The following is a 22,905-nucleotide window of genomic DNA, read 5'->3' as shown; positions in this document are numbered from 1 at the left end:
TTGTATTCCCAGTGCAGGGGCCCCCTCTATCTCACTGGAAAGGTTAAAGCATACAGCCCGGAGGCGGTACTACAAAGGTCAACACGCAGTTTAGGGATGAGGGATAGGACGATGGAGAGAGGGAAGGTGAGGATAGGAACTCCTGTCCTCTCTTCAGCCTCTCAGAAGACACTCTGTACTGTTTGTCCAGCAGTGCTTATCCTCTATTTCTCTCTCTACCCTCTCATGTCTTCATCTTTATTACCGTAATACATCTAATTTCCAATGCCATAAAAATGCCTGACCTTGGGGAAGCCATCTCTAGATATGTTATGCAGGAAAAAAGGGAGTTGTATAGGTAAATGATGGCAGGTAACAAAGGGAAACACTAAACAAAAAGGCATTCATTTAATAGACCCCCTCTCCAGCCTGGATGTACATAGAAAGAGAGAGAGAAGGAAAGAGAGAGGCAGCTGGTGATAAAATAAAAAAAAAAAAGCGAGGTGCTGGGCCATTAAAGAAAAGCAGGAGAACAGAGAGAGAGAGGTGGTGAAGAAACACCAGCGTCTTTGGTGAGTCAGATGTGTTGAGGTGATTAATCTGCTTTGGCTGTGTCCTTCACAGGCCCGAGGCGGAAAGATGATACAGCAGCACCAGGCTGCCCCCTAGTGGAGAAAAAGGGGGGGCTGAAAAGGTAAAGAAGCACATTTTAATACCCTTTGAAACCTGATATCACTGACTTTTAGTTTCAGTGTCAGAGGTGCAGTGATTTATTAAGCCATGACACTCCTCTATTGTCAGGTAAAAGTATGATTCACTGTTGGAAATCAGTAGAAAACAAACTGAGAGGCAGAAGAAAGATGTAAAAGGCAACTTTGATAGCAGTACTCACTGCCAGGGAACTTAAACTGGAATAAAAGCAACATCTAAGTTACATTCTGTATTACGATGTGTCTGTTATTTGGTCCCATCTGTGTTACTGTAGAAACACACAAGATGCAAAAATCCAAGATGGACGACCCTCCCTTTAGATGACTAAAAGGTTCATTCTAAGTTAATAAAAACAAAACACTTAATATATTCAGGTAAAGACACACTAATTGAGATGGGTCTACTCATAAAACTTATGTCATTTTTACCAAGATTTTTTGCTAAATGCTACAGGGCTAAATATTACGCACTGTACCTTTAAATGGAATAATATCAAAGTATGACTGTGATATATTTGGGCATTTGGGGACACCTTGGATGCTGCCATCGAATCTGTGTCTGTGAATAGTAAGAGCATGGAAGTTGTGGAGCAGTTCACCTACCATGACTATGAGGCTGAGATCAACCATGGACTTGGACTTGAGCATGGGGCAGTGAGTTCGCTGAGCAAGACAGTATGGCATTCCTGGTATGCAGATGAAAGTCAGAGTCTTCCAGTCCTTGGTCCTCCTGGTCTTACTATACTCTTGTGAGGCCTGGATGTTGACTGATGGCAAGAGGCGCCGGCTGGACTCCTTTGTGACAACTTCGGCGCATCTTTGAGTATCATTGGCAAGACTGTGTGTGTCTAATGCCGATGTACTCAGGAGGGCGGGGATGGGGCGGGTCAGATGCTTGATACAGGAACGGCGGCTGTTCTTTTATTAGGAACCTGGTGCACTTTCCAGGCCTGATCAAGCTCACTGGATGCATATGGATTGCCCAGGATCTGGTGGGCTAGTGCACACATGATGATGAGCATCATGCAGCTGGGAGGATACCTGGAGAGATGGGACACGGGCCTGGCACAGGCCTGCATGATGGTCATCAGGAGGCCAGAGAAATACAGGACCGAGGCTCAATGTATACAAATGTGCAATAGAGCAGTGGAGCTGAACTGGTGGGTTAAGACCCAAAAGTGGGTTGTGGAGCTGTTTTTCAGTCAGTAACAAATGTGTACCTGAAAAAAAAAAAAAAGTGGCACAAAGACTGTGATGTAAAACTGTTTGCCAAATGGCGCGTAAGTCAGGTCCAGCATACCTATGGCAATTATCCAACCCATACAGGCCCTTTTTTATATAATTTTAGGGCTGTCAAATGATAAAAAATGTTCATTATGATTAAACATAGAATTTCTATGATGAATCGTGATCAATCTCCCCATTTTGAAATTGCACTTTCTTACTTTTATAACTGTTTTGTTTCATTTTGGATTTTATACTGTCTTAAATGAAAGGTTATTGACTGCCTCTTTGGATACAGACCTGCTTTTATTTTGAAAGAAAATAAGGAACTTAAGGTACATTAAAGATTTAAGCATGAACTCAACTGGTGAAAAAAAGAACATGTTATGGATTGAAATTAAAATAAAAAGGTAAATGTAAGTGTTTGCTAACATGACACGTATGACCTTTGATTTGTCCAATGGGCTGGCTGAGAGTTTATAATATTGAAATGAGACACTGAGGAACAATAAAGATGCAATTGATCGTGATTTTAAAAAAACAAATGCACTAATGATGAACTCTAACTTATAGGGATTAAGTCATTAAATGCTGACAGATTTAAATTTATTAGAAATTACATTTGTGATTTTATACAAAGAGTATAACAATGTTTAATGTGCCTGCATACTGACCACCATCTCCCTACACCTTGTTTATGATTTTGTTTCAGTTTTTGTCATCACAGGATTTAAGAATGGACTCTTTTCTAATTATGACTGTAAATAATGGTAATCAGAGCAAAGTGATATCTATAATCATCTTATTTGTACAGTGAGATTGGGATTATTATTATTTTTATTTTTTTTATTTTTTATTTTTTTTTGCCCTTGTCTTGAAATTGTGACACAATTTGGTCCTTATCCAGATACACTCTCTCTGCTCCCACATGGCTCTTTGTACCATTTTGGCCTCATAACACTACTCAAATATGGCAGTGTTTTGACTAATGATAGATATGTGTGCTGGTATTTTACTCCAGTTGTGCTTCTTTATTTGGGGTGATTGCGGCTCAGTTGGTACAGTTAGTCATCTCACAGCCAGAATGTAGAGGATTCAATCCCCAGGATTAACACGTGTTTATGTGTCCCTTGGCAGGACAGCCACAATTGGTCCTTTCTCTGCATCTGTGTTGTGTGAATACATGGATGCATAAAGGGATAAGTTCATGTTGATGGCCACTATAGCAGCGTTTGCCATCAGTGAGTGAATGTGGAGTCAGATGACAAAGAAAGCACGATATGAGGAATGAGACTAAAAAGATCTATATCATATTTTACCGTTCAACTCCTCAGTATCTGTGCCGTACTTTAGGTAAAATTTAAATTAGATCATTTTTACTTTTACTTGAGTAGATTTATAGACCAGTACTGTGACCTCTATGTAAGTAAATTTCAACCGAAGTAACTTTACTTAAGTACCATAGTTGTGTACTTTTTCCACCTCTGCCCTTTTCACAAAGGATCTTTAATAATTATAGATCGATTACATTAACCTCTAGCATTAAAGTAAAAGATATCAGGCCACCCAAGTCTGAGCAATGTAAAACATGGCTTAATGTGATTTCAAGACCTACCAATAAAATATATTAGGTCTTGAACTTTAATTGAATATCAAACATGAATAAATAACAATGAAAGTAAAGGGTATTTGAATATATACTCTCTTAAAAAAAAAAAAAAAAAAGCTGATTTTTTTCTGGTCCCTCTGGGTCTTGCTCCTGCAAGAAACGTGTGCTAACTCAAAACTCAAACTAAGATTAATATAAATAAAAACTCAACTAAAACCAAGCATTTTCACAAAAGATGCATTTAAACTACACTGAAAGTGAAAACGGAGTCGAAAGACAGTTACAATAAAAACTAAATAAAAATGTTCAGCTCTATAACCTTGAATGTAACACATCAAATCACTCGTTTCTTTTCATTTTAACTTAACTTTTTTTCAAACTTTTGTTTTGTTTATGCAATGTCCAAATAGGAGGCATCTTTACATTTCTTGGTTCAGAGGCACATCAGTCCCTTTTATGTTAAAGACTCATGCCATGTTAAGACAAGAATTTGGACTTCAGTGAGGCCTAAAGTCTTTGTGCTCAGTCATCGCACTCACTTCAAAGTTTCTCTCACTCTATCAACTGCAAACTATTTGACATGAGAGGAAAAATCTATTCAAATATTGCCTTTACGCAACAGTTTACAGTATAAAACAGTATAATAATAAAGTGTTTTAATTATGTAAAACACAAACTAATGCTTTTTATGTTTTAAAATTGATTGATGCCACAAGAGACTAAACTTCAAAGTGAATCTGAATTAATTTAATACCTTTGAACTTGCTTCGTCACTTGCAAAAGATTTTTTTGGATTAAATTTTAAAAACTTTAAACAAGGAAATTTGAAAGCTACAGATAAGGAGCTACTTTGCATCCTCAGTCATCAGCAAGCCATGTAGCAAATTACAGATGTATTCATTCTATAATCATTAAGACTTGTGTCTTAGGGATTCAACATCAAGACAAGAACAGACAGAATTTTCTAGTAATTCATCAAATGGAAATATATATGCTTGTGACTGAATATACAGTCTGACAGAAAGAAATTAAAGTCACAGACAGCAACGAACCACTGCAATGTCTAATAGGAAATTATACATATTTTAATGCCAATATAATATGTTTATTTTCCAATCAAGTAAAACATTTCAGACATATTTAAAAATCCAATCCAAGATTCACAGAAATAAAAAAGGCAGTACACTTATATTGGGGCTAAAATAATGAGTGATATGCACATAGAAGAACATTTTCCCCATTCAAAAGCAATCAGTGCTTGGCTCTTCTTCAGAAAGAGACCAGGAGACACTCTCTCTGGCCATGATGTAGAGAGTAAAAAAAAAAAAAACAAAAACAAACATGAGAAATGTGAGGGTATCTGCCAATACAAGGAGGTATCTGCACTTAAAACTGCATTGGTTGGATTAAGAGGCCCTTTAGAGGTCAAATGTTCCAGTATGATTTCATGTACATAAAAACAATAGTTCAGTTTAAAAAAATAAACATCATAAATGATCGTCCCAATAATACATTGTTTGTCCAGTCAAGGCAAGGCAAAGAGCAGCTGATAAAAGGCAGCAGTTGAGGTATTTGTACTTCATTCATTCTCCTAAACAACCACATGAGGGAGCAGTGGCACAGACTGAAAAGTCCTCCATCAGTCAGCCTAGTACAACATGTCTGTACATGCGATTTTAATACATTGATGAGGATAATTCAGGTTTTTGTCTTAGTATAGAGGCCCAAAATGGACAGACTTTGGGCCAGGTATGTATGGGTTAGTGACGCCCATTATCTTTTATCAAGCTTTAAAAATTTCAACTAAGTTAAGCCATATTTTAATTTTTAATGTTAGTAGACATAATTCTCAGTAAAAGAACGCCACATTAATTTGATTTCAACTTCATATTGGGACCCAAAATCAGCTTACTTCTCAAAAGTTAGACAAAGAGCCCCTGGAACCCTTTAAATGTTGATTTGTAATCGAAGCAGAGTGTAAAAAGTTTGCAATGCAAATAACTGAATGTTTGGAAGATATTCTAATTCTGTAAACCCGTTCATTCACGTGGTGAGCTTAGCTCAGCACAAAACAGCAGGGGATAAATTACAAATCTGACTTTATCCACCTGGGGCTCAAAAGTAAACTGAAATATTTAAGTTTCTAAGTTGACTTAAACATATTCGAAGTTGAAGGGTTGACTTGGGCTGGATAACAAGGCAAAGCCGGCTATTTTTGTCCGTTTCTCGTCTTAAAGCTTCATTCAGCTATCCTCGATTCAGAGTAGTTTATCACTTTATAGCTTCTGGTCTGACTTTATTATGGGAGGTCGAATTATAACAGGAACTTCCGGTTTGTGACCCGGAGGGTACCAACTTCACTTAAACCCCCTTTAGTTTTAAATCCTCATAAAACTACTAGTCCAGCGATGGTACAGAGCCTTTCATGACACTATATCATAAGGCTTGAATGACATGCTAAGACACGGACGGTAATTTTGTGCTAATTGTGTTGTTCTGTTGTTTATTCGACATATATTTCTGAGCCGCGTTCAAGCAAAACACTTTTCGCGGGCTAAACGTCACAAACTGATTGAAGCAGTGGGGGCGGCTAGCTAAAATATGTCTCTGGAAACACAGGGTGAGACTGGAAATGACAAGACGTATATAAAAAGACTGTAAAGTCAAAATAATTAATTATGAGAGCACTAACGAATTCAACGGCCACAGAACCAACGGACTCCAAGATTACGTAAGTACCAATGCTAGCGCGCTTGTGTAATTCTAATGGGAGTTGTAGTTTCTTTTACCAGGTCACTAAGTTCTTCTGTTTTCACAGCGTAAAACTCAACCGTTTTGGGTGGATTTTTTGTGCTTGGTGTCAAGTTTTACCTGAAAATTTAAAGGGGCGTCCATTTGGTGCAAAGGAAATTGCTCATTTTCAAATAACGTCAAGCTACCGGAGAAGGTGGCCTCAACCGGAAGTCGAGCCTTGTATATTATTAGGCAGAAGAATCAGACCGTAAGACCTGAATTATCCCATCAACTTCTACAGCACATACAAATCAATACACTGAAATAAAAGACCAAACAGAGAGCTTTCAAAAAGTTAAGCCATTTTGTCAATAAATATTACATTTTTTGTCAGGATTGGCATGGTTCAGATATCTCTACAATGCCTTTGAACACTGGATGAAGCCCATAGCATGTGTATCATTATTTGTCATATATTTCATTTCTCCACTACCACCACTGTGTGGCAGAAATGCACCAGTTTGGGGTCTCAGATTGATTTTAATTCAAAAAATAGTTAATTTTGGATTGGGACTTCAGACTTTGGTGACCACACACTAGATATCAATAAGTGTTTTTGATTTAAAGGCCCTGGACTCAAACTCACCCTGCTGCGATACAACTGGTGCATTTACTGGTGTTGGTTGGTTTTGTTCAGAAACATCTGTGATTTTATTGAAGATGTTGTGTTGTCTCATGTTTACATGGTGATAAAGTTAAGTATTCTCTTAATTTTTTTCCGTAATTGACTCGACATCATTGTAAATGAGGGTGCCCCTCAATGATTTCTCGAGTATAAATAAAGGTTGATTGATTGATTGATTGATTGAAGTGGGAAAATATGAAGAAATGAACCTATAAATTTGTTATCCTGCATGCAGGTCTGGCAAACATCTATGACAACCATTTGATTGTTACTACTTTGATAAGGATAATTGTATTTATAAGAGGGTTTCTTGGCTGTCACATACTGAAAAACAAGAGATCAATCAGTAGTTACATTGATTGGAAAAAATATATAAAGCTACTAACAACAATTATATCACTATTTTACCAGGTTGTTTATTTTGTTCATAACTGGCATGAGGCATCCACTTCACAATGTCTGCGACAATGTCAGCTGACTTTGAATTGTAATACTGTGGTTACATGCAAAATCAATCTTTGATCTCATGAGTTAGTTTTATAAAAAGAAAAAGGTACTGATAACAATATTCATCTTCATAAACATTTTTTTAGAATGACGTCTATGTAATGTCACCATTAGTACAAAATCTACTGATTTCAGGTTAACAATGTCGCTCTAAACTACTAATGTAGTTTGCAACAAGGAGGGGGCATCATCTCCACACAACTTCTGATTATCTGAGGCTGTAAAAATGCCTGAAAATGGCCATTACAATGGAGCCCAAAAAAAAGAGGAAAACATCTATTTGGTAATAGGGAAAAACAAACAAAACATAGAGACAGGCACTCCTTGTGCGAAGTACAATCCAATTCTTCTCCACCATAAGCCCATCCTATCAAGTGGTTACAAAATGGTAATGGTCAAATACAAACAAGCTAAAAACAACAGTCGGTGTCTCTTCAAAATGTGTTCATATGGAATATCTTAACATGTCAATAGCTAGCCCAACAAACTGAGGTAACTCGCTGGATGTCTGCAGCTCAGCGATGATTTCTCCACTGATTTTATAGCATTAAACAGGCAGAACACTTGACAAACATGCCCATTCTGAAAAGTTGTGCTGAACCTTCAAAAAGAGCTTTGATTGTAAGATAGTTTGGAGTCACAAGTGATGAGCCATTTCAGGGCTGATTTGTTTAAAAATGCTGTGTGACTCTAGTGCGACAAGTGGCAATTTATTTAAAAAAGAAACAACTGCATGGAGGAGGTAGAGGGGGCTGGGAGGAGGTAAGGAGTTTGTGAGGAAACAGCGCATATGAGGTAGGCTTTTGCTGTAAACAAAAAAAAAAAAAAGAGAGAGAGAGGGAAAGAAACTTTTGCAGTAAACGGGAAAAGTAATTCATCAAAAATGGGAAGGAAGACCAGGGAGTCTGTGGCAACACAAGGGAACTTCTCACACAACACCTCAGTACAATAGAGACCTAAAGTTAATCATACAAGCTCATCAAAAAATATACAAAACAAAAAGAAATGCACAACTATGTATAACTCAAGAGGTAGTTGCTAATATCAGTACATGAATCAGTTACATTTGTCTCTTCACCATAGCTTGACAGAGTTTGTTGAGTCAGTCAGTGGATGATTCCCAAAAGAATAAAATACACTTTTTTGGTTAATTCCCTGAGAACAGTTCATCATCCTGAGAGGAATTGTGTGTAAAAATGTAAAAATACATCATACAAAAAGATGTTGCTTTCATAAAGGTTTGAGCATGGGCTGTGCTCCTTATACGGTTTGGTCATTCACTTCTTTTTTTTTTTTTTTTCTTCTCCTGTCATGCTGCATTGTTGAGATTTGATTTTAAACGCACGCACACATTCAAAAAGCTGTACATAAAAAAACAATAACAACTGCAGTGTTGCGCTTTCAGCAATAAAGTCCCTCTTATTGTGAAAGGGCGAGGTTAGCAAGCACTTCAGCAAGTCTCAACTTTTAAATGCCTTCAAAAAAATAAAGCCAAACTCTTTGGTATAGAAATATACCAAATAAGTTGGTTGTCTACTTAGAGCTTTAAAAAAACACAAGCTAGTTTCATATCATCATACAAAGTTATTTTGATTTGTCAGAACATTAAGATACAACTCCGAAGTGAACTTTTTTGTGAGGAGTCGACTTCAGATAAGCTCTTTTCACATTCAATATGGTCAGAGAAGAGTTGTTAGGTCACAAATAAGTGCCACTAAAGCCATGCTTGGGAGTCAAGTTATACCAAAAGCAGCACTTTTTCTCTCTCTCTTTTCTCTCTCCATCTCTCTCTGTTTTCAGTGAGTCTAAAGCAGCAGCAGCGGTGGCAGCGCCTAGCCCTGAAGAGGAGTGAGCGTTTACCTGGCTGGTGCTAACTGACAACTTAGTAGGCACAGATGGAAGAGGGACAGGTGGATCTCACTGCTGGGAGAGTGGAAAAAACAGCTTCTGCAACATTCATCTTTGTGAGGAAGAAGTGGTGAGGTATTTAGTAAGTAGAGCAGCTGCGATGATACTGTAATGGTCAGAAACTGCACCTTTATCAAACAAAGGTGTGTTTTGTTTGTGCTGGGTCGGAGGTGTTCGAAGGCGTTAAAAAAAATTGTTTTGTGGTTAAATAGAGAGAGAGCTACAAGATTTCACACAACAACAACGTTTCCCATGCAATATACAGGGCTATTCACCTATCAGCTAACTCCTTATAAGCATTACTTAAAGTTAATAGAATTTCAATTATATCTTGTGACTTTACATATATATTAATGACTTAATACTATGATTTTATAAACTGCAATGTTATTTTCAACTAATTATGCAACAACTGAAATGGAATCTAATGATCATTTTGAATCTAAACTATCTGGATTACATGAAGTTTTCTCTAAGGCGTGACTATTTCTAAGAAGAGGAAACTGAGCGTTAATAGTGTTGACCCCAGTCTTGTTTTCTTTCAGCACACACACATACAAACACACACTCTCAAACACACATGCTTGCTCGTTGACAATCAGTTGGTCCAGTCTATTTCATGGAAGAGAGAGGTATGTAGTGAGGGTTTTCAAGATTACAGAGAACGTGTTTAGCAGCCCATTGTCTTTCAGAAAATAAAAATTCCCTCTGGAATCCATAAAGTTTCCCTATAGAGCATTTAAAGCTAACAATCCTCAGAGTCGGGATTATAGCTTAGAGGGTCTTGAGCTTTTAAAAGTCTTCTTCTAATCCTTCTTAAAACAAGCTACCGTGTGTGCTAAAAGGATGCATCATGATTTTCAGAATGCCTTCAGGATAGAAATTTACGGCTTTAAACTCAACAGCTGTAGGAAAAAGAAGCATTAAAATGGCCGACACTTAGGTCCAAGAGGGATAAAAAAAGAAATGAAAATAAACTCATCAAACCAAATTCATACCGTGTTGTTTCACTCGTGAGCTGCACTGATTGAAACATGAAAACAGTCATTCCCTACAGTCACCTTTCAAGCGGTGGTTGCCATAGCTGCACCAGATGACTGCAAGTCAGTCACACGCATTCACACATGTCCGTACCCCGGTGATCGTTGCCATAGCTGCGCTGGTTAGAAACATAACAAACAAATAAAATAAAAAAGTAAAGAAATCAAGACCTCCCATTTTTCACAGGTGTGAGGTAGATGAGGGGGATTTGAAGGGGGCGGGGCTTCCTTGATTGCGAGGAGACATGAGGATCAGGGGGTTAGCGGTGAAGACGTTCACCTCTACTGGCTGTTTTTCAGGATTTCCTCCACCTCTGGGTCCGGGGGCCGCGTGTGTGGGGCTCCTCGGGGGAAGAGGAGGAGCCCTCCAGGGGAGACGAGCCAGAGCGCTCCTCCTCCTCAGGGGGGCAGAGGTAGGGCCCGGTCCCTGGGCTGAAGGCAGAGGTAGACGCTTGTTGGTCCTGAGAGCCTGAGGTGGGCGCCAGCGCCTTGTGGGGACACTGAGCCACCATGTGCGTGATGCTCTGGCAGTAGTGGCATTTCTTTGGCTGGGGGGGCAGGCCACACTCCTTGGCATGGTGGTCCAGACCTCCACAGTTATAACAGCTGGAGGAGAGACAGGAAACATGGTGTCAGGGTTGTAATAAAACTAACATATAATGCACAAATATGCCAAAAGTTTGGAAAGATCTAGAGTTCTTCAGAAAGAAAAACAGAAACACAAAAGCTGTGCATTTAGTGTTTATTTGATGTTGAGTGACTTTTCAGTCATCAAAAACGCAGAAACAGACTCTTACATTTTCAGAGGTGGAAAAAGTACAAGAAGATTGCACTCAAGCAAGGCCGCGCATAAGGGGGGAAAAGGGGAGAGCTTTCTGAGGCCCAGCCAAAAAATAGGGACATATGGAGGTCAGCAAAATTACAGTCCACTGTGAAGTTAAGCTGTGATAGCTATATTGTATTTTTTACCTGAAAAATAACCACTCTTAGCAAAGCAAAACATATTTTTTGTTTATTTGTGCCTCAGTATGCAATCTTAAAAATGTAAACCCCTTTCCCTTATAAACGAGAATTAGAAATGGTTCAAAGGTGTTTAAATCGGCCAAAACCCGATATCAAAAACAAAAGCAAGAGGCAGAAAATGGCAAAAGTAACAAAATGGACATAACAAATAGTGAAATGTGGTTAAAATCTGCAAAGATGGACATAACAAGTGGTATAAAGGGGTTGACGGGCAAAAATTGGGGTGGGGGTGTGTGAAACGGAATTGTGAGTTAAAAGTGGAAAAAAATGAATGGAAAGTGGCAAAATTAGGTTAAAAGAAGCAAAAAAGGGTATAAAAAATAAAATGTGATTCGAATTGGCAAAATGCGTGAAGATAGTGGTAATAGCATAAATGGGTCAACAGAGGCTAAAATAGGCTGAAAATGTAGCAAAAATGGGTTAAAATGCCAGAAATGGGCAGAAAAAAAGTGACAGAAAGAGGTTAAAATGTGGCAAATATTGGTAAAAAGGAAAAGTGGACCAAAATTTTGCACAATAAGTAATTTCAGCATTAGAACACAGTAATAGTATAACACACTTTCAGCTCCTAAATGAAGCAACTGTTAGTCAGAACGTATGCTAGCACCTACTGATCCAACATACATTAATACTATCAGTAAATCACAACTGATAGTATTAATGTATGTTGGATCAGTAGGTGCTAGCATCTACTGATCCAACATACATTAATACTATCAGTAAATCACAACTGGAAAGGAAGAAGTCTCCGGGCTTTTCAGGGGTCCAGCCAAATCTGTGAGCAGGCCTGAACTCAAGTGAAAGTACAGCCACCTTCGTAAAATATACTTAATGAGAACTAAAATTACAAGCCTTTAATTCTACTCAAGTTAAATTAAAATGTAATTCATTTAAAGTTTATTTGAAATACTGAGTAGTTACCGAGGAGTTGTACAGTAATGATTTTCCATATTGGCAATAAAACATGAGAATATAGGTCTCCAACAAGGTTGTTAAGCTAAAGTTAAATTCCCTTTAAAATCAAGTGAAATGTAACAGCTGTTTGGGGATGCGAAATCATTTTCTATGTGCTCCTAACAATTGTGTAGTCAAAGCCAAGCAACTGGCCAGTTTTATGTCATTGACAGAAAAGCTTTGAAACTAGCTAGTTGATTCACTTTGACTAAACATAATTGTCCGTTCTGACTTTATAGGGGACATATTTTACCCTTTTAAGACAAGTTTATATTGGTCTCAGAGGTCCCCAAAACATGCCTGTGAAGTTTGTTGCAGTAAAAACACTCCTGTATTAGATTCTTGCATGTCTAAAAACCCCTCTGTCTCAGCCCTTCTCTGAACAAGCCGTTTCTGTGTCTGTGGCTTTAAATGGTAATTAGCTGCCTGACTCCGCCCCTGACCACAACCCTCTCAGGAAATAGATGGGGCACTCCTGTTGTAATAATGTTACAGACACTTTTATGCAAAGTGAAGGCCCTGATTGGGATTCGAACCATCAATCTCCCAGACAAAAGTCAGCAGGGTAATCCACTAAGCCATTCAGCATCTCAGCTGGCAGCTGAGAGGAAGATCACGAGAGGAGTGTGGAACTTTTTTTTCCAAGCAGGGAAGGCCAACCAAACCTGGGAACAGGGGCTTACTCCCCATGTGACATCATGAGGGGAAAATCTGAGAACAGCTCATTTTAGCACACATTTTCTGAAAGGTGGAAAAAGAGAGGGGAAGGGAATGGATTTTTATGGTACTTGAGGGGATTGTGGACAGGGGCACATATTTTTGTTAGAGAAGCCTGAAAAGGTGATTTTTGCATAATATGTTCCCTTTAAATTTTGTTTTTTTTGCTCGGTAGTTGATGTGTTTGAAAACGTAATGACGTGCAATATTTCCTCCAAAATACGCTCATGTTAAAGTGAAATTACTGTAACCAAATGTATTGAAAAATGAACCCTTTTCACACGTCCTCTCCAGAAATTTTCCAAAAAACCAACCCAGAAAACTTCCTGACTTGCTTGTTCTTGCTTGTTCACACCTGTTCTTCCCTGCTTGTAGTTTTCCCACAGTTTGCTTAAAAATTCAGCTGTTTGCATTTACACATGCAGGCCTGCCACTCCCTAAACCCAGATCATGTGCTCTGCGTAGGGCCTCATTTTTGGCAGACATTTTTACATACTGGAAATATAGCTTTCACAACATGAACATTTCCTGGATGTCACACCTCAGTAAATTAACCTGATTTTTTTTTATATAAGACATTATAAACATCTTCTTTGCTTCTTCTTTGCACGGGTACTGCTTTAAAGTCAGATTGCAGGTGAAAACAAATGTTAGAAGGACAGTTGAGCTTGTGTTTATGAAGAGAGCAGATAGTTTTTTACGTGTTTGGGATGTTAAAGGGATACTTCAACATTTTGGCAAATTCACCCATTGCCATAATTCCTATAGTCTTAGTAATAGGTTCATTTCCTTTAGTTGTCGGTGCAAGCTGTTTTTAGATCTGGGGGACTGATATATCAGCTGCATAGCTAACGCTATGGAAGCAGACGGTATTTTTTGCTTTCCCTCATCAAACTCATCAAATACACAATCCAACAACTCCAAAACGCTCTCGTGAACAAGTTGTGACCTGCACCTTCACCACTCTATGAAATAGTAATGTATAATTATGTAACATTACGACACAGGAAGCAAATACTCTGAACTATTTCTTGAGTAAACCACTGGGCGGAATGACACAGTGCCGCAGCCATGTCTGGAGTGTAGTTCCGGCTTTGCATTTAACTTTAAAACATCTCCGTCTCCTAATGTTCCATTATTATTTCATAGCGTGGTGAATGTGCAGGTCGAAACTTGTTCATGAGAACGTTTTGGAGTTGTTGGATTGTGTATTTGATGAGTTTGATGAGGGAAAGCAAAAAATGCCGTCTGCTTCCATGGTGTTAGCTGTGCAGCTGGTATATCAGTCCCCCCAGATCTAAAAACAGCTTGCACCGACAACTAGAGGAAACGAACCTATTACTAAGACCACAGGAATTATGGCAATGGGCGAATTTGCCAAAATGTTGAAGTACCCCTTTAAGGGTAGCATGATGATCTGATCTAAGTTAGTCACTGAGGAAAGCATCTAAATAAAGCAGCTAGCTTATGACTTAGGATGATATGATAAAAAATAACACTGAATACCTTGATAAACTTTGTTTAAAGACCAGGCACATGTGGCAATTAAAAATATTAATTGCTTCAACAAACCATAAACCTCAATGATCATTTTTGCAATGAATTGTTTCAGGTTGAAGTTACTTTTGTTGACAGATACGGGGTCTCTTGTAGAGGTTTACTGACCTTTGGCCTCGCTGATTTATCAGGGCCAATATTGAGTATCTGGCCAAGAATCTGTATATGTAATCTACTTGCAGATTGCTGATAAAATTAATTCAAAAACTGTGCTTTTTTTCTTTTTAAGCTGAAAATGGTACATGTATTAAAGCATATTTTTAGCCTTGGAGTTAAGGGTTTCTGAAGTAGGAACACAGCTCTGTACCACAAAGCCTTTGTTTGCAGCTGTAATTAGCCAGTCCCCCATGCAGCCTCTTACCAGGTAGCTCCTGAGCAGTCAGCAGCTGGGTTAATGTCTGCAGTCAGCCACCAGAATAAAATCAATGTAAATCAGCTCCACTTTATCCTCTACAACCCTAAAGTGATAAACATGAATACATCAGCTGTTATACAGGAGTACATTCTAAAATACAGTTTTACTTTTGTTTCATTGAGCATATTTTGTTTATTATAATTATGGTATGGCCCCACTGTCGAAGCCTACAGAGCGCTGTGCTCTGCCCACCTCTGTTGCCTACTACATTTTTTTAATTGAGACATCTTTTCATTGGAACTGAACAACAAAAGGTGTAGTTACTAGACCGCAAACCATTTCATTTTCATGGTTGAATTTCACATACTGAAGGAGAAAATGTGTTTTAAAGTGGCAACGCCTGTCCACCTCACACTGCATCTAGTTCCCAAAATGTTTTGCATGTAGCTTGCGTATGCCAGAAGCATAAGCCAGCACTTTAAAACAGCTTTTCTTTCTCAGTATGTGACATTTATCCACAAAAATGAAACAATAGTTTACTGTTACACCTTATAGAAAGATGACACCTCAATTCATAAAAAGATGGTAGGCAACAGAGGTGGGCGGAGCACAACGCTCAATCAGTGAGATAGACGAATTCAGTGGGGCCATACCATTAAACGGGTAGGATCTTCAGCAAGAGTGTGTTTACACTGTGGTACTGCTGCTGTTACTGAAGTGAAAAATGTGAGCACCTGTACTGCTGTTTAAAACACACAGTATGTCGACCATAAAAGGTGCATGGTTTTCAGATGTAAACATTCAACTTTATCATTGTTGCAGATATTTATCTGTAGTAATAGTTGCCAAGTTATTTTGAACCACAGGTTTATGTCCTATCACATGTTTAAATCTGAAATTCTATTTACTATAACCTGCTTACTAATGGTTCAGTTTGAATGCCTATTGTTTCTTAATACCAGTTATTGGTCTCATGAACTACTGATAGTCTTATCAGCCTTAAAAAACAATACTGGTAGACTCAATTCTGTAGTATTAGTATTTTGTATGCTAGTTGACATCTTATATATAACTCCGAATTACTTAATTCATTTGTATGTTTCACAGGTTAGGTTAAAAATTAGGTAGACTTTGCATTTATTGTTAAAATGACATATACTCTGATTTTGTAAGGGCTTCAGGAAGTGAATTGTGCAAGGAGAGAGTAGAGGGCCTTGGGCTTCTCTTTGGCCATTGTCATCTTTGCACCTCACCAAGAAAAAATGAGGACATTTTCTGGACGTTTGTGCAAATGTAAATAGAGCTCTGGATTTCTGTCTGCATCTTCACACATGCACAATACTGCTGAAAAATTTCAGAAATTATTTTGAGATGAGCTGCATGTATGAACAGAAATGGCAAAACTATTCAAGGCCATAATAAAACTTTCTTCACAACTTGGGTATAAGCTAGTGGTGTTGAAAATAATCCCTTCCACAATGCATCATGATGTGGATGATTTTGCATCGATGCAGAGGTAGCTCATAACCTATGCAAACAGACGCTGCTTGAAGAGATTTACTAGTATCGTTTATATAAAAGTATCGTGGTGACAGAAGCATCTCAATGCCGTCGTGGACATGTGATGGTTTCAGATAGGTCTTCGAGGCAAAAAGCGTTATTTTTACTACAGTTACCATCAGCCCTTGTGCACCCATCATCCTTTGCATTCACTCGCTGGCTTGCTCTAACAGCACAAAAATGCTGGGTGCTACGAGTGGCAAGGGGGAGCAGACTGACTATGTTTTTGAGATTGTGGAGACTCCAATGACTTTTAATTCTGACATGCAGAAGCATTTTGGTTCCCCCATGTCAAGAAAGGAGAAAGGTGACGTACAAACAAAACACAATAGAGACACTGACAGACTCTGGCGACACATTTGATCAGGAATATGAGTAACATAAGGAGTCACTTGGCAAATAATCATTCAGAAAAGATCTGCAAAGATGCAAGTATCCAGCCAGACCAAAACACTCTTACAGAAGTGTTCACAGTCCCACTTCGCTACAACAGCGCAAGGGCTCAACACATCACAAGGCGTATCAATAAATATATCGCCAAAGAACTAAAGCTATTTTTGGAGGTGGACAACAAAGGTTTTAGAAGATTAGCAAACACACAGGAGCCAAAGTGTAGATATATAATGTTATACCAATGCACACATATGGCACTTTTTGCGCATATTTTAAAATTTAAGGTGCAGTTGTCGTTTAATAAATGAAAACATCTGTTTTTCCATGTCTACATACGCATTTTGTCTGGGTTTTCTTTTTTATTAATACCGAACTTAATCCTGTACCATGGACTTGTTATTGAGGTATAATCGTACCGTGAGATTTTGATACTGTTGCATCCCTAGCTGCTTGTGTATATACCCCCTGTAGCTGGGCCTACCATAAATACTCAAAGAATGACCTTTTGTTCCTTCCGAACAGGGCTGTTGTCAATGCATTTCAACGGTAGTCTTTTTTAAATGGCACAGCTTTTTCCCGTCTTTGCAGTAAAACTAGTCACAAATGACTCTGGTACATCAACCCAGAAATACTTACGAGTCTGCAGAGTGCAGTTTGCTAACAGAAGTAGAGAGATATGGAGCGAGTCAGGGAGAGTTTAAAAAGATGACAGCAGAGAGATTTTTTAAATCCAGGATGGATGGATGCTTTTATGTTTATGTTTGTTTGTTGTCTCCAACAAGAATGCCACGAGACCGACATAAATAACAAATCCCAAGATGTGCAAAGGTGTGAGGGCCCATTCAGTGGTGCTTGCAGCCCTAGTTTTACATTCTATCCACCTCTTTAGGATATCCCACCCTTTACCCTCCTATTTTATGTTTTAAGTGACGTGTTAAATAAACATCTCAGAAGGAGTTCAGGCACAGATAGTCTTGTAATTTTCAAAAAATTTCCAGGAGTGCATGTGCAAAAATACCTTCAGTGATTAAAGTCTGCAAGTTTCCCACTTTCCACTGACAAACATACATTCTCTACTCACTACCTCTGGCCTTAGCTATCATGTACAACCAGACTGGCTGCAGAATGACTTAGCTTGATAAACAATACATTATAGTCCCTGGAACATTATGCAATCTTACCTGAAAAAGCGGATTTTTTACTTCTTTTTTAATATTTCAGATTACAACTGCATCCAGTTTCCGTTTCTCATTATTACAAAAATAAGTATTATTACTTATTCTACTCCTGTATTCTAGTACAGTTATGATTCACAGGCGTGTACTACTACCTCTCTTTTTCTACATGTTTGTACAATAATCCTGAGTCATTCAAATACTTTATTTGATAGTAGAGCCAAAAATAAAAAATGTGAAAGCAACATGAAACTTGACCTTACTGTAAAAAAACAAACAAATTTATAAAAATGTCAGCATCTCTTAAGGCCTGTCAAACTACAGAGCTACCCCAAATTAATTCAGCCACTAGATGGTGCTGTGACATCTCATATTCCACTGAATCTCATGTGGGCAGCACTCTGTGGTATGGCAAACTACACAGTGTTATTAAATTTGACAAGTAGCAATTGGCTGATGAAAGAGTAGAGAAAAAAAACTGAAGGAAAATGTGACCAATATTTCAGCCCATCAGGACACCACCAAACACTTTGGAACAGAATCAGATCAAACAAGACATTCTGAGCGAATTTAGGTGTTAGATTTTCATTAATGCTAATCTGCTGTGCAAAGCCCAGCTTTCCTCAGGCCACAGAGTCAGAGACGAGTGACTCACACACTGTTTTGACATTTTCTTCATACCAGAGTAACACATCACTGTTCTTCATGATGATTTTAATCAAAGCATGTGTCCAAACAATGTATTTGCAGAGGCGCTAAACAGCAGTCACACAATCATAAAACAATGATTCAAGCTGTTAAAATTCATCCTGTATGACAGCCAGTGAAGAAGAGATGCAAAAACATAGGTGATCAGCATGAAAACAAATCACTGCTACTTTACAGGAAAACAGATCATTATATGTTATATTGCAGGGGCTAAACTGTGACAAGTTCAGTGCCGGGCAAAATTAGCTCTGCTATATATTTTCTCTCTGCCACGAGGGGAAAAAAGAATCTGCTCAGAAATATGTAGTGAGTTTATGAATGCACATTATTGGATATTAGCTGATATCTGACATGCCAACAAATACAAATTCAATTTAGCCGATACCAGTGTCTAGCGTAGTTCAGCCCAAAACTTCAGTCCTTAAAACCAATTCAAAGTTGAAGGATGAACAAAGAAGTGAACTTCAGTCCTTAGAGAAACCCTTTAAAAATTATGGAATGATAAGCAAATAAGACTTCTGTCCTGCCCAAAACTCTCCAGTTTATTTGTACATAAGGCTGGTTATGTACAGCTAAAATAGGCTGGTAAAAAAAATTTATACAGGGGTTGTAAATATTAGTTTAAAATTTTCATATCCACTGATACCAGTAATCATGGGCGGAGCCAGGGCTGAACTGGTAATCTGTCATACAGGGCATTTCCCAGTGGGCCATCACACTTCAGGGCTGTTATAATTCTATTAAGATTTCTTAAGAGATAAATAATACAAACTTACTACGTATTTCTACTGTGATATCTGTATCATGTTCACCGCATTACCAATTAACATCAAGAGAGCCAGTCAAAGAGAGTGAAAACATGCCATCTTAATTGTCTACGGCATTAAAACAGTTTGAGGGAACTTTATAAAGGGACTAAGATACATTTATATCATGTTCAGACCCCTAAAGCTAACCAGGGGTAAAGGGCTAGTTGAAACCAAAAAATGCCAGGGCCAAGTTTTCTTCCTAGTCCACCACTGGGCAGAGTGAGGGGGTGGCTGGAACCCCACATTTTGCTTTTATTGTCCTTCTTGACAGGAATTGTTGATTTTTTGCTCTGAACTGCTAACAGTTTCTGCCCTTTTTTAAGGCAACGGAACAGGAAATTATTAATCTTGACAGGAGAAAAATAATAATCGATGAAATTATGTTGGCTGTAGAGGATGCTTTTTAAAACTGGAATTGCATCATTTATGCCCAAATTATGCATTTATTTGCAGGCATAGTTAATAAACATTTTTAACTGTCTTTTGAGCAAAAACATTCTTGTAAAGCCTCTGGATCCTTCTAGGTTTGGGCTAAACCCCAGGTGTCTCACACTCCTGGCTCTACCCCTGCTGATGATTAACATTTTAGTGAATATCTGCTCATACCTATATCATGCAGAAAATATTGTGTATCCCTAGTAGGTGTAATTAACATTTGTTTCATACATTTATAATGCAAACAATCTTGGAGTGAAGGTTTCTTTTCTTCTGCTGCATGATATGAGACAAAATGTGCATTTTGAAATCTGTAGAAAACCAGATTAAAATTAATATTTAAGAATCCATATCAAGTATAACTCCAGCTATTTTCATCATGTGTCTCTTGAATCCCAAATAAATTCTATTTTTTGCCAGTAGATTTGCACACATTATTCTGAGGGAGGCTGATAGTCAGCTTGATTCCCGTCTAACTGCATCAAAAATGTTTGAAGCACTGTCTAGGACATTTAACCTTGAAGAGTATTTAATAATCATAACATGCACATGACTAAAATGATAAACGTATTTATATTTTACCAGACTTGAGAACCTTTCTTTAAATATCTTGGAAGCACTAAATCTCAAAAGCTGTAATCAGGACTGATTGACATAGCCTGGATCATAGCTTCATATGTTGATTTGTTATAAAGTGCATCTGGTTTTCTGAAGTATCTACTATTGACTTCCCTTAACTCCTTTTTTTAGTTGGTCTTCTGTCTCTCTGTGATGTGTGTAGCTGCTTTTGTGAGATGTTTTAGGTGCCTCTGTATTGTATATGCTGTTTTATTTACTGCTTTGCAAGAAAAGTTTTAAAAGGTATTCGTTTTTTCAAAAAGTGTGCACAAGATAAGTGAAAAAGCATTGCTAAGTTTTACTTTACCCTTTTCAATCTACTTATTACAAATAATGGTATTGGTTTAATGATGAACTCACAACTCATGGGGAACAGATGAACTTATGGGTAGGTTGCTCCCATGAGGGCAGGTGTTCTGTTCTCAGCCTGTGGCTCCCTTCCTGCATGTCTCTCCTCCCCGTTTCCAATCCGCTGTTCTTCTCTGTCAGTAAAGGCAAAAACTGCATGCCTCCTCTGCTCTCTGCCTGTAGAAAACTTATCCAGATTCAAAACTGTGAATATAAATGGAGGACGGCTGCTCTTTCTATCGCTTGGGGCAGATTTTGGTTAAAATACTGCTTAACATCGACAGCTCAGTGCTTTCAAAAGTGTGGCCCCAAGAGTTACTGAAGGTGGGCCGTGAGAGGTCATTTATAATAATTGAAAATCATGGAAGTTTAAAATAAAACAATCAAATCAAGTTTTAAAAGATCATAAAAACTTGATTAGATGTTATTTTCTAAAGTTTCAAAAGTCAAAACACAGTCCCAAGTTTTAACTCCTGTCACCTTTTAATCATTTATTTTGTTTGATGTATACAGTGGTTTAATCTGTGTTGGATTAACTGGTGACACACCAATTCTACTGTGCTGCTCGCTTTATGAAGTTCTAAGTGTCTTTAGAGACATTAAAGCTACTTGGAAAGTGGCATTAATGCTACATATACAGAGAATAATATTTAAAAAAAGAAAATCTAAGTGACTTTGTAGATACCAGACCAAAATACAATTAAAAAAGTGGCTCATTATTTTTACTTTGGGATGCCACAAACATTTTCCAAGCAATGTTAACATTGCACAGAAGTTCCCTGTTTATGACAGAAAAATATGATAAATAAAAGATAAAAATCTGAGTCTCATGCTAATGAGTTTTGGTGGACCCCAGATGATTTTCAGGTCCAAAATTGAGCCACAGCATACTGATGTTTGGAAAAGGCTGCTATAGCTTTTATTAATGGATGCATAGTATTTGTTTTTGTTGATATCTAATATGCTGATATTTACAGATTCATTTTAGTCTATACCAATATATAAACACAGTTAAGACCAAAAACTTTAGTCCTTTAACACATTTGAAAGTATACGGATAAACAAAGCTACAAACATTACTCCTCAGAACAGGGGTTCCCAAATTTTTTAGTCTGTGACCCCCAAAATAACAGAGCCTCAGAACAAGGACCCCCAAATTTCCTGGAGGTGGTTAAAGCATCTTGTACAGATTTACATTTTAGATCATTGTTGTTCATTTTCCTTACAATTAAGCATAAATCTTACCTAAGAGCTATGTTTTTGTTTTATATTGAACTCAATTTCAAAAATTACTTTTTACAGTAATGGATAAAACATATTTAATTGCCTTAGAACAAAATTATACATTTAAGGAATGTGGATTTAAATATTAAAAGGGCTTCAGTTGTCATAGGGTTTGTTCCTCTTGCCATAAGCTCTGCAGAATTATTTGTAAATATGGTCAATACTTACACAGCTGATATATCAGCTGTAAACGTCAGCAGAAAGCGTCAAATCAGCTTATAATATCTGGATCTCCAATCATTTTTAAATGCATGGTGTAGTGAAAGTGTTTTGACAACATTAGTCTGAAATGTACCGGCATCTTAAGCAACAAGAGGTATTTAGATTTTTTTGAACATTGCCCAGTAGTTATGCATAACTGTATTTTATAAAAACAGTTTCAAAGGTATTTTTCTGGTATGAAAGCAATGAAGATGATTCAGAAACAACATGACTAATTGATGATCTATGTTGTGAAAAAAGAGGCTGGAAACCACCTCAGATACTGCACTAATGAGGACAAGATGGCTGAAAATATTTGTGAAACAACTCATAGCATACCAGAGCAGAGTTGAATTGAATGGACTTAGTCTCT

At 37.8% G+C, this 22,905-nt stretch overlaps 1 protein-coding gene across 1 annotated transcript in view; it reads right to left on the bottom strand.

Annotated features, from left to right (window-relative positions):
• Nucleotides 1–6,650: 6,650 nt before the first annotated feature.
• lin28b (lin-28 homolog B (C. elegans)) overlaps nucleotides 6,651–22,905 on the bottom strand; it is a 35,643-nt gene continuing 19,388 nt past the window's right edge. Inside the window, exon 4 of the mRNA XM_041804765.1 lies at nucleotides 6,651–11,001. Within this exon, the coding sequence (XP_041660699.1) occupies nucleotides 10,692–11,001 (310 nt within the window). The 3' untranslated portion in view covers nucleotides 6,651–10,691. The remainder of the gene's footprint in view (nucleotides 11,002–22,905) is intronic.

The sequence above is a fragment of the Cheilinus undulatus genome, linkage group 14 (assembly GCF_018320785.1).
Source record: "Cheilinus undulatus linkage group 14, ASM1832078v1, whole genome shotgun sequence".
In the NCBI taxonomy this organism is placed as follows: Eukaryota; Metazoa; Chordata; class Actinopteri; order Labriformes; family Labridae; genus Cheilinus; species Cheilinus undulatus.
The sequence above is the reverse complement of the archived record's forward strand: the minus strand, read 5'-3'. Positions and strand labels throughout refer to the sequence as shown.